The sequence below is a fragment of the Monodon monoceros genome, unplaced genomic scaffold (assembly GCF_005190385.1).
Source record: "Monodon monoceros isolate NGI ecotype Baffin Bay Population unplaced genomic scaffold, NGI_Narwhal_1 Super_Scaffold_20, whole genome shotgun sequence".
NCBI lineage: Eukaryota > Metazoa > Chordata > Mammalia > Artiodactyla > Monodontidae > Monodon > Monodon monoceros.
Window position 1 is genome coordinate 92,471,899 of NW_021703777.1, and position 12,334 is coordinate 92,484,232.

At 33.4% G+C, this 12,334-nt stretch overlaps 1 protein-coding gene and 1 pseudogene across 1 annotated transcript in view; both read right to left on the reverse strand.

The window, feature by feature from the left end:
• NCAPG (non-SMC condensin I complex subunit G) overlaps positions 1–12,334 on the reverse strand; it is a 46,650-nt gene that overhangs the window by 23,525 nt on the left and 10,791 nt on the right. Inside the window, exons 5-12 of the mRNA XM_029235065.1 lie at positions 11,608–11,692; positions 10,399–10,591; positions 9,786–9,935; positions 5,866–6,006; positions 5,141–5,264; positions 3,855–3,944; positions 3,348–3,527; positions 572–682 (exon numbers count right to left, since the gene is read on the reverse strand). Of these exons, the coding sequence (XP_029090898.1) occupies positions 572–682; positions 3,348–3,527; positions 3,855–3,944; positions 5,141–5,264; positions 5,866–6,006; positions 9,786–9,935; positions 10,399–10,591; positions 11,608–11,692 (1,074 nt within the window). The remainder of the gene's footprint in view (positions 1–571; positions 683–3,347; positions 3,528–3,854; positions 3,945–5,140; positions 5,265–5,865; positions 6,007–9,785; positions 9,936–10,398; positions 10,592–11,607; positions 11,693–12,334) is intronic.
• On the reverse strand, positions 6,486–6,586 carry LOC114903336 (annotated as a pseudogene).

Below are 12,334 nucleotides of genomic sequence, written 5' to 3' on the forward strand. Positions count from 1 at the left end.
TATATTTCTATCAGACAATGTGGTTCTAAAGGCTTGTGGTATTTATATCCCTCTGGTCAGTAAAATGGAGATTACCTATGAAGGGTTACTTTAGTAAAGTCCTTAAATATATAATAATATATATAATATATATATAATATATATATTATATATATTAATATATAATATATATTATATTAATATAATTAATATAACATATTAATATATATATATATATTCTCAGTCTTTCTACATAGCAAAATTCTGGTACTTAAATATTTCTTATGTACCTCAGCATTTCCTCTTACTATTCAAAAAATGAAGATATTCTGCATCTCTTTCCAGCATAAAGTAATTTTTTCAAACTTTCTAAAGGAATAATTATAACTTACATACCAGGTCATTTACATGCATTATCTTAATCTAATCCTCACAATATGAAGCAGCCACTGTATTATTTTTTCTTTTTTACCATTTATATTTATCAGATGTTTAAAATCGTCTTTTCATTCTTTTGAACCCCAAGGAACATATTACTTATAAAATGATGAAGGCGTGAGCTAAAATAAAGCCTCAAAGTGCACCAACATACCAAAGATTCAATGATGCCATTCATGGTTGCACCTATACCTGTTGAAGTGCACATCTGTTTCAACAGTTCATAGCACAAAATAAGACACTTCTGTAGTGTTTCAGCATCATTCTAAAATGAAACACAAAATATTCAGCATTAGTAAAAATATATTCTGCCCATCCCTTAAATGTTTACTTTCTCGAGGCTTTTTGTCCAAGATATGTTGTCTCTATACACACTCCCTGCACCTTATCCAGTCACAAAACTTACCATTTATAAGCTGGTTCAACTATTTTCTAAGTTTCAGATTCATATATAAAACTGCCATAAGACATTTCCTCTTGTATGGTCCACAGGCTTCCCAAACTCAAAATGGCCAAAAGGGAACTAACCAATCATTACCCAAATTCCTCCTCCTGTGCTACCTCCATAAATTTCGCTGCCATCTACCCAGCTGTCCAAACCAAAAGACCTAGGATACATTCTTGACTCACTCTTCTCCTTGTTACTAATTCTTAAATACTTCTCAAATCCATCACTTCTTTCCATATCCACCATCATTATCTTGTTCAGACTGCACTCATCTCAATCCTACATTACTGTTAACAGTCTTCAAACTAGTATGCCTGCCTGCAATTCATTTCCTGAGTAACAGTGATCTTTATAAGACATAAATCTCATCTTTAGTGGTTCACCATGATCTTTGGGTAAGGGACAATTTTTAAAATATTGTTTATACAAGGCCTTACATGAATTGGCCCTTAATTTCTTCCCCCCAGATTTATCTCTTATCTCTCCGCCTCAATTCTTTAGTCATGTGGACCTGAAGTTTTTAAACACAACAGGCACTCTTTAACTTCTAGGCCTTCACACACGTCATTCCATCTGCCTATAACATTCCCTTAACAACTCACTGAGGAGAGATGACACAGAGTGCATTAAAAACACAATCAAAGCCACTTGCCTGGGTTTGAATCCTGCCTCTACCATTTACTATCTGTATAACTTCAGGCAAGTTACTTGCCTTCTATAAAGTAAGGATAATTGTACCAATTCCGTTAGGTCATAATGAGAATCAAATGAATTTATACTTGTGAATACCACAAAAAAAGGATCCTATAACTACTTGCTTATACTACTTTTATTCAAATCTCAAGCTGAAACATTTCTTTTGGGGAAGCCAATACTGCCCTCTCCATAAAACCCCTATACTTACCTGAACATAGCATTTATTATACTATACTGTAATTATACTGTAATAGATTTATAACCCTTAAAGTAGGACAAATGAACAGATAAATGGTCAAAGCAAGTAAAGTTAAACAGATAATATTAATCATGATAGATCACCCTAGTTGAAATTTTCCTAATTCAGACCTGCAGTTTATATAATTTTTCAGTTTATATTTTCATTTTTCACTTTAAATTTGCTCCTCAAATTTAAGAGCCTATAATGATCCATTGACTTGGTCAAACAAAAGAAATAAGCTACTTAGCTATGAAAATAAAATTCAGGCATACCCATTGGGAAGGTAGGGTGTTAGAGCAGGGATATCTATGGCTGCAGAGCTCAAGGACATAACATAACTTACAAAACTCTCCTGTATAGTAAACTCTTCCCTATCCAGCATTCTCTTTATAAGAATAATCAGCACTTCCCAAACCAAAACTACAGTAATAAATTATGTTTACTACAAAAGGCAAGATCCTAAAAGACCTCCTGAATTAAAGTGAATAGCAAATATTACAGTAATTGATACCATTTTACCTTACATTAAAATAATATTCGTGTATCAAATACAACTAAGTTAATTAAAAGACTGCTGAAACGAAGCTTTAAATGTTATTAGATATATAAGTTTAGTATTTCTTTTTTTAAAAATTTTTATTGGAGTATAATTGATTTACAATGTTGTTAGTTTCAGGTGTACAGCAAAGTGAATCAGTTACATATACATATATCCACTCTTTTTTTTTTTTTAAGATTCTTTTCCCATATAGGCCATTACAGAGTATTGAGTAGAGTTCCCTGTGCTTTACAGCAGGTTCTTATTAGTTATCTATTTTATACAGTATTTCATTTAAAATAACAAAGTTACTTAGCTTTTTCTAAAAACAAAAGAGTAATTAAACTTTAAAAAAAATATGTGTATAATGGCACTGTTACTATAGAAATTCTTTTCCTAGCAGTGGAAAGGTCATGAGTCTTCCACAAATAAGAGAAAGATGCATTTTCCTTTTCTAAACCATTCAAGACAAACAAAACAGAACAAAACAAAGAGAAGGAAACCACTGGAAGGCAGGTTTCCTTGGCAAGGAAGAAAGACTTCAGATTCTAGGGATTAGCATGACAAGGGAGCAAATCAAATAAAGTCTTAGCTACAATAATTAAAGTTCATTAAAGCCTTTCGAAGTCCAAAATAGAAAGGAACAAGCAGAAAAATATTATTTTTGTATTAGTTCATGGTATTGTTAAAAATCCCTCCTAGGGCTTCCCTGGTGGTGCAGCGGTTGAAAGTCCTGCCGATGCAGGGAACACGGGTTCGTGCCCCGGTCTGGGAAGATCCCACATGCCGCAGAGTGGCTGGGCCCGTGAGCCATGGCCGCTGAGCCTGCGCGTCTGGAGCCTGTGCTCCGCAACGGGAGAGGCCACAATGGTGAGAGGCCCGTGTACCGCAAAAAAAAATAAAAATCCCTCCTAAGTGAACATATTCCAGCAGCTGAGTTAAGAAAACAAGGTTTAGTTGAGATGATTAACAGTAGCTGAAATTTAATATGAAAAATGTATCTATACCTTCTCTATGTGGACTTCTTTAATTTCAAGTTGCTCTGTCTCTTTCAATAGGTTTATTTTGGCATCTTCTAATGCTTTTATTTCTTCTTTTAATTCTGATGCTTGATTAAAATCCTGTAAGTTAATGCAATTTTCCAAAGCTGCTTTTGCCTCAATAAGTTTAACTTTTATTTCAGCCATCTAAGAAAAGATATAAATTGTGTAAACACCAAACAAAAACTATTAATGTGAAATCTGTAACAAACTGAAGAGTATTATTTAAAACCATTTCAACCATCTAGAAGTTAAGCAGTCAGGTACATACAGAAAAAGTGGTAGTCTTCCTGAAACAGAGATTGGCAAATCTTTCAGACTGACATAATCTGATAACATTTTAGATACTCTTATATAGTTTAATAGTTAACCAATAATTTGACTTTGTGCAATTTTGAAAATGTACAAGAAGAAATAAAAGACTTGCGCAACTACAATATACTCAAGCATTTCTTTAATTTAGAAGACAATTACCTTGAGTTCCTTCTTTCTTGCATCAGCTGGATCATTATTAACACCAACAGTAACAATGGGTGCCCGAATCTCTGAGATAATTTCTGTAACCTGATAAGTTATAATTCAGAATACATGCTTTAATATGTTATATATCAGAAAATGACATCTAACTGCTATACAAAACTCCAAACTGTATCCACAATCTCTTGAAAAATAGAGCAAAATATACAAGCAAAAATGGCACACATTCTATTTGCTAGACAATTTTAGAAAAAAAATGACCAAACAATACATCTGACTAAAAACTCTTAAGATTATGGGAAGGTAAATAGGCACATAGACACTGAAGATAAATTCTCTTTCATATAGTGCTTTAAAACAGAAAAAATGAAAAGAGCATCTAATCTTAGGCCCCATAAAACTAAAATTTTCTGCCTAAAATCCTCAACTCCCTCCCTTGTTCAGCTCCAATGGAAGTGGAATATAAAAAATTAGAATACTCTTTTATTCTTCCTTTGGGTATACAAGGCATAAATAATGACAGCAGATTAAACACTTTTCTTTCAGAGCCACTAGGCATTGGAGTTGGCCAATTCAGGAAAAAGCTGCATCCCAAAGGAAGGTACCTTAAGCAGGTGCTGGATAACCACTAACTGGGGATGTTGTAGAAAGAATTTATGTTATGTATATCTATATAAGGAAGGAGTGGAAAAGACAACCTTTGAATTAACTCGCAACTCCAAGACTATACGATTTTATGAAAATCAACGATACAGGCCTCTCTTTTTGGGCTACCCCAGAGAAAATAACACTTGAATATAGTAAAATAATAGATAATATTTATTTCTGTATTTACCAAGCACTTTATGAACATTGCTTCATTGAACAATGAAAGATAAATTTCATTGTTATTCTTATTTTGCAGACAGGTAAAAATTCTAAATTAAATAACTCAGGCAAAGCCACAAATCCAGAAAGCATCCACGGGGATTTGAACCCAGGAATGTATAAATTCAGTCGGCCCTCAAACCTTCTAGCAACCAATGCCTATATGTCACCTCTTCCCTAACCTGCTCCATTTCAAACTGATTCAACACAATGATAGGTATGGTAAAAGAAAGGAGATATTTTTTAAAATGTGTGTGTGAGAGAGATTTGGTTTTAAGAAGTTTAAAGACTTGATAAAGAGACAAAACTAAAACAAAAGCAATTAAAGCCAAAAGTACTGAAAAGAGAATAAGACAACCCTCAATGTTATTGACCAAAATCTTTTATTTCTATCAAGAATGAAGAAAATTACTTACAATCTGTGTTCTCTTATTATCATCTATAATCATGTGGAGCAGTCTCTCAACAAGAAAAGAAATTAGGGATATTGGGGTGGTGGGTAGAGTAAGAATCTCCTGTAAGATAGCCAGCAGTCGTTTCCTGCATTCAAAAAGAACTATTTTAATTTCAGTACAAGAGTAGAAACACATTATATCTCTAACATTTCACCTATTCTGCAGACTTAACTACAGACTTAATTTGTCTTCTTTTTTATATTTATCACTATAGGTACAAAAATATATGTACAGACTTTAGACCAAAATTCACGTTCTGAAAAAAAATTTATAAATGGCCCTATAATCTTTCATAAATCAACATGATGAAATGACAAAATACCATAAGTGAATCAAATCTTTTAGACTGTATTTATTAGAGAGGACTAGTAATACTAATAGAAATTTTTAAGCAAAAACCTGCAATTTTATTGATTTATTCTGAAGCAACTGAATTAGAAACTTATATTTCCATATATACATATATTCATATAGAGAGAGAGAAATTAGGAGAAAGAAAGAGAGACAGTATATAAATATATTTCCTCTTACATACTCCATATATATTATATAAGAAGAAAGAGAACACTTCATACAACACTTTAGGGAGCTAGATTAAATATATTTAATCATATTGTAACAAGACTATATTTCAACACATAAAATTAGAAGCGCAAATTAGAACAAGGGTTTACATTTAAATGTACCTTCCTCCTTCTTCATTGGTATCCAAAAACTTGATAATTAGAATCAATTGTTGACCTATAAACTCTTTTGTCATCAAATTGCCAATATAAGAAAAATCACCTCTCTGTTCTTCATTAACAACCGGAATGCTCTGAATATAACTAAAACAAGCACAATTAATAAGATGTAGAATCTGTTTAGAAACATTAAACATTAAACAGCTTCCCACTACGTCAGGTCATTTTCTGCTCATATCAGTCCAAATATATGGATATTTATACCATGTTATACTAATCCAGATCTACAGAGTAACTTCTGTGTTATTGTCATGAACTTCTGTGAACTTACTGGCTTGATTCAAAAGAATTTGGAAAATATATTTTCATTAAAGATTCAAATTTCCTATGGGAAATTTTCAAAAGGTACATATTTGTATCTCTCAAAATAACTAATTATTTCAATGTCACTAGTATTCTTAATTATAAAGTTCTAAATCCCATCTCCAAAATCCAATTATTCAGAAAGAGCTAGTCTTCCCTCATCATCCTTAATTAACCATTATTTTGTTTAAAAGAATAGTAGTAGAAATAGTAATTACATAAGTAATGCATGAATACAATGACCTTTTTAAAAAAATCAGAAAAATATAGATAGCTTCATGAATTTGTAGTACCATTGCTTAGGGGCCCTACTAATCTCTATATTGTTCTTATTTTAGTGTAGGTGCTACTAAGCAAGCACCATCAACTACCCTTTTATTTTTACTATCACTGCCCAAATTAAGGCCTTTTACAGCCCTCACCTAGATAACATTCAAGAGTCTACCAGAAGGTCTCCTTTTTTATGTGGAACAAAAAAAGCTACTTAAAAACAGAATTAAGAGTTTAAGTAGAATTAAGAGTTTAAACCTATACAACTAGGTGCCTTTAGGTTGGAAATAATATATGAAATGATAATCCTGATGAAAAATGTCATTTTAAATTGTCAACAAAAATCAAGTTATAAACACTGCAGAATAATGATAAATGAACTGACTCATAAAATGACAGCCAAGAGTAAATAAAAGCTCATAAATCTCTGGCAATGATATTAGGACCTTCAAGGGCATCAGCCACCCTTTGGATTCTAGCAGGAAACTAAACAAAAGCTACAAAACTGATAATTATCAAAATCAATAAATCAGTAGAGTTACTGATTTCTGACAAGCTAAGAAACCTTCACTCACCTTTGAATCCCTCCTACTTCTCCATCCCAGCTTTAGCACAATGCATAGTACCAAGACTTTGAATTTATTTTTAAAAATACCTAAAGAGTAGTTGTTTCATTAATAATTACAAATCCTGAACTGCATAAATACAACTTAAAATCGACCTACCAATTTTAATTACCATGAAATCGTCTCTTTCCAACCATTTTTAAAGGTAGTCATTATAATGAAGAGACCACTCAAGAAAGTCTTTTTTTAAACTCTCTAAGAATTTAAGGTAGCTTTCTTAAAATTCTATTAGTGTCCCTTTTTCTTACTCAAATTTGATAGGCCTCATTTAACATCCCCGATTTCTCTCTTTATGTGAACACCTCAATTAACAGGAAATCATTTTGTATCAGCATTCTGAGTCACTAACTCTTCCTGCTACAAAATGTCTGAGAATACAGTTGAGATTATCAAGAAACAATTTTTCCATTTAATTTTGTTTCTGTTCTTGAGAAAACGAATCCTATCTAGTGACACTGCTCCAAAAAGAAAATCATCCTATTTCTTAAGTATTCTTTCAATAATTAAATATGATCTTTAAAGTTTTCCTTTCTATATGTGAAAAAAACAAGTTGATCCAAGTAACTTATTTCAAAACTCACAGATTAAGTGACAAAGGAAATATAAGAATCCCTGACCTCTTAAAGTTAGAGGAACCAAGCTCTTTACATGTCAATTTTCAGTAACTAAGAATTAATCAATCTGTGAACCAGTCTTTGAGATGCTCACCCTGTTATTTAAATATAATATTTAACATTTCCTCATATTTTCTTATATTTTTTCAATCTTCTATGAGCACTTATTACTTTTATATAAACATATATTATTAAGCATTGCATCAAAATTCATTCCTTTTGGGTACATTTCAACATGGCCCAAACAGCATTATAATGAATACTCCAGTTAAATATTAAAGCCTGAAATAATTACCCTTAAAACTCTAAGTAGATTCCCACGTTTTTCATGTTACTATGAGCTCAAGCTATAAGTCTCCATATCGGCTCACATTTAAGATATTTATGGATTCAATGTTTTGCATACAAAATTCAAATACGTTCTTAGCTTTGCTCCCTAACTTATATGTGGGGCCATTATACACGAAAGCAGGACACTATATTTCACACCAAGAGAATTCAGGCCCATAATCCATATTATATGTAAAGCTTTTTTAAAAATGCATCAAAATCATGACGTTAAAAATCTACACACCAATATCTATTGAAAAAATATATAACCTTTGGCCCAGCAATTCCACTTCTGGGAATCAACCCTACAAAATCCCAAACATACATAAAAATGTAAAGAAAGTTTAAAACACCTTCATCAGTGAAAACTGAAAACACCCTAAATGTCCATCAATAGAAAAGTAAATTAAACATTACCACTGCACTATGGAGTGATAGGCTGTTATTAAGATTGTGATAGATTTGTACTGATATGTACCAATATAATGATCTCAGATAGTAGTTGAAAAAAACCGAAAATATGTAGAGTGTGTTATATTTTTAAAAACCATGCACTTAGTATATGTGTATGTGAATGTAGAGAAAGAGGGTTGAAAGTGTATACCCCAAATTGTTTAGATGTTAACTCTAAGGAGATTAATGGGACTGAGGAATAGGAGTAAGAGGAAATACCACATTTTTATTCTGTATGCTTCTGTATTTGAATTTTGACAAAAATGCATTCATGTTTTACTTGTACAATTTTACTTGTATAATTTTGTGGTACGCGGGCCTCTCACTGTTGTGGCCTCTCCTGTTGCGGAGCACAGGCTACGGATGCGCAGGCTCAGTGGCCATGGCTCACAGGCCAAGCCACTCTGCAGCATGTGGGATCTTCCCGGACCGGGGCATGAACCCACGTCCCCTGCATCGGCAGGCGGACTTTCAACCACTGCGCCACCAGGGAAACCCTACTTGTATAATTTTAAAGTGAACTAAGTAGAAACTAGAGTAATTCAAATAATTTAAGAAAAAGATATTTTGAAAAAACTTTTTAAAAAACAAAAGCCAAACTGTAACAGTTTTAATTAATACTAAAACTGGCCAGAGGTCCACCCTGTCAGTTGGAAAACTATGGCCCATGCACTAGAGCCTGCTGCTTGTTTTTGTACAGCCTGCAAGCTAAGATTTTTACATCTCTAAATGATATATATATATGTAAATATATGTGTAAAAATATATACATGTGAAAATTATATGAAATTCAAATTTTAGTGTCCATAAAAGTTGATGAAAGATTGATCAGAAAACAATCACATTTATTCATTACATATTTTCTGTGGCTGCTCTTGCAGCACCACAGCAGAACTGAGTCGTTGCGACAGAGAGCATGGTCCACAGACTCTAAAATATTTACCGTCTGGCACTTAGAAAAAGTTTGCCAACCAATTTCAAAGAGCAACACATCATCACATCATCAACTTTATGGAGAAATGTTTATCATTCCATCTTACCAGTTTTAAGGAAATGTCCCAAAACATATTGACTTTGGTCTTTCAGTATACTGACCAGCACAGGATATTCTTTAAAAAGACTCAATGTGTATACCTATTTATCCTTGCCTGTCCAAAAAAATGGTTTTCAACTTATTCTCAATCAAGCATTGCTTTGAGGGAGGGGGCTGGGAAGTTAATACATACAACAACACAAGTACATCCCAAACCAAAGAAAACAATTTTACCTCAGTAAATACTCAGCGTATACTACAGGCTCTGGCAAAATCTGCTCTAAAAATTCTTCACCTTCATCTCCTTTTGATCTCAAATATTCACAAAGGACACGCCAATACAAAGCAATTTCAGGAGTTAATGTATCTGCTGGAATCAATTTCCTTCATTTAAAAGGGAGACAAAATATATCTTAATATCCAGTAAAAATTTGAACTGAGTAGAAAAGTGGGAATAAGCAGACTTGATTTATAACAACCATCCTTTTAACTGCAGTCATTAACTTATCCACACAAATGAGAATGAAAATATTTAAACCAAGAGAAAAAAAAAAAAAAATCAAATGAGCAAACACAATAGGGATCCATGCTGTTGGACTTTCCATGGTAAGCTAACGCAAAAATCAAAGTAACAAAACAAAACAAAAAACACAGCTAAAGTAGTCTATGATAAAGTAGTGAGTTCTAACACAAGGAGAAAAAAAAGGGAAAAAAGACATCCACCAGACTAAAGAAAAGACATGTAGATAAAAAGTACTGATACAATCTTAAGTAATGCGGAAGAGGACTAATTTTAATTGCAGAGGTTCATCAGTATCATATTTCAAATAATGAATACTTTACATACCTGCCATCATTATTTTTACAGATTTCTGCCAGTTCATTAAGAGGAGTCACTGAAAATAAGGCATTGAGAACAGAGACTGCCACTTCAGAAGAATTTTCCACATCTAACCGATGAAGCAACTCTAATATACTTCCTTCAGTGAAACGTAACCAGCCTTGGAGAAGATGCTTCTGCACTGCTTGTTTCACAGCATCTGTTAAGTCATTTGAAACACAGGTGAACAAAGTCTCCCTCTAGCTTCCATTTCCTATATTTTGTCTGTTTTAATTAACTCTTATCAGATCAATGTTAACTAAGTCGACATTTACTAGAAAAATGGGACCAGACAGAGGCAAAACAACACATACTAAAGAAAAACTTAAAAGTACAATGATATTGTAAAAAGTGAAAAGTCACTGTGATGCTCACTTTCATATGAAAATGGAATAGGTCAGAACCAAATATACAACCACTACCACAGCCTACAAAAATATTTTTGCATTCCTTCTCCCCCGAGTTCACTGGGCTGCAGGTACTAGTCTAGACTATATATAATACCTATTATTTTACTTGTTGCCTGACTTCACCCATTTATTACATGATTGATATGTGCAGTAGTGAATCATACAGGCATATGATTGAAAAACCTTATTCTTAGTTTTTAAAGTCATCCTAGTCATTAGTCCTTCAAACTCATGTTTTCTGGCTACAGCAAAATTAAGCCATCTTAACCTTCTCATGGGGTTTGGAAATTTAAAATATATCATTCTTCATATCATTGCTGTAAGTTGATTCTCCAGCTGTAACAAAGAGAAAAAGGGAGGAAAAAAAAAAACTAGAAAAATTATACTGGTCTGACCATTTCTAATTGTTTCAGATACACAGAACACATTCATAGGAGGATATACACAAAAGGGATAAGACAGCATTTTTTTTAAAGGAAGCTAAAGGGGTGAAAAAGAGATCCTGCCCTACTTCTGATGTTATTTTTATAGCCTTAAGCTCTAGTTTCTCCATACATAAAACACAGAAAAATTAAAACAAACTGCTACTTCTAAGTACCAAGACCTTTAACCCTAGAAAATGTATTCTATACAATACACGTAGATAAACTTTGACAGGCTGTGGGAATGATAGGCTTACCTGACCTAATTTAGGACACTCTCCTAAACCTTTTAAATCTAACCTCAAAATCTACTAATGTTTTGTCTATAATGATATCTAACTTACCTGATCTGTCATTAAGACCTTGTTGAAGGAGCATTACTCTCTGAGCAATGGACATAGCTCTCATGTGAACCTTTTCAGCTAAAACCTTAAAGAGATGATAATAAAAAAATGGCCATTAAACTCAATATAATTTATTTATTTTATAACTAGTAATATATCCTTCACCTAAGAAAATTATCCAGAATTTCCAAAAAAATTAATATCTGGTAACACATTAATGCAATAAGATTCTACCTAAATTATCTACACTCTCCGTCCATAAAAATCTCAATAGAATTATTATGTGCCAAATATTTTTCAAAAGTATTTTAAGAGGGATTACGGCGGGGAAGATGGTGGAAGAGTAAGACGCAGAGATCACCTACTTCCCCACAGATACATCAGAAATACATCTACACGTGGAACAACTCCTACAGAACACCTACTGAACACTGGCAGAAGACCTCAGACCTCCCAAAAGGCAAGAAACTCCCCCACGTATCTGGGGAGAGCAAAAGAAAAAATAAACAGAGACAAAAGAATAGGGACGGGACCTGCATCAGTGGGAGGCAGCTGTGAAGAAGCAAAGGCTTCCACACACTAGGAAGCCCCTTTGTGGGCGGAGACGGCGGGTGGCAGAGGGGGGAAACTTCGGAGCCACGGAGGAGAGCACAGCAACAGGGGTGCGGAGGGCAAAGCGGAGAGATTCCCACACAGAGGATTGGTGTTCACCGACACTCACTAGCCC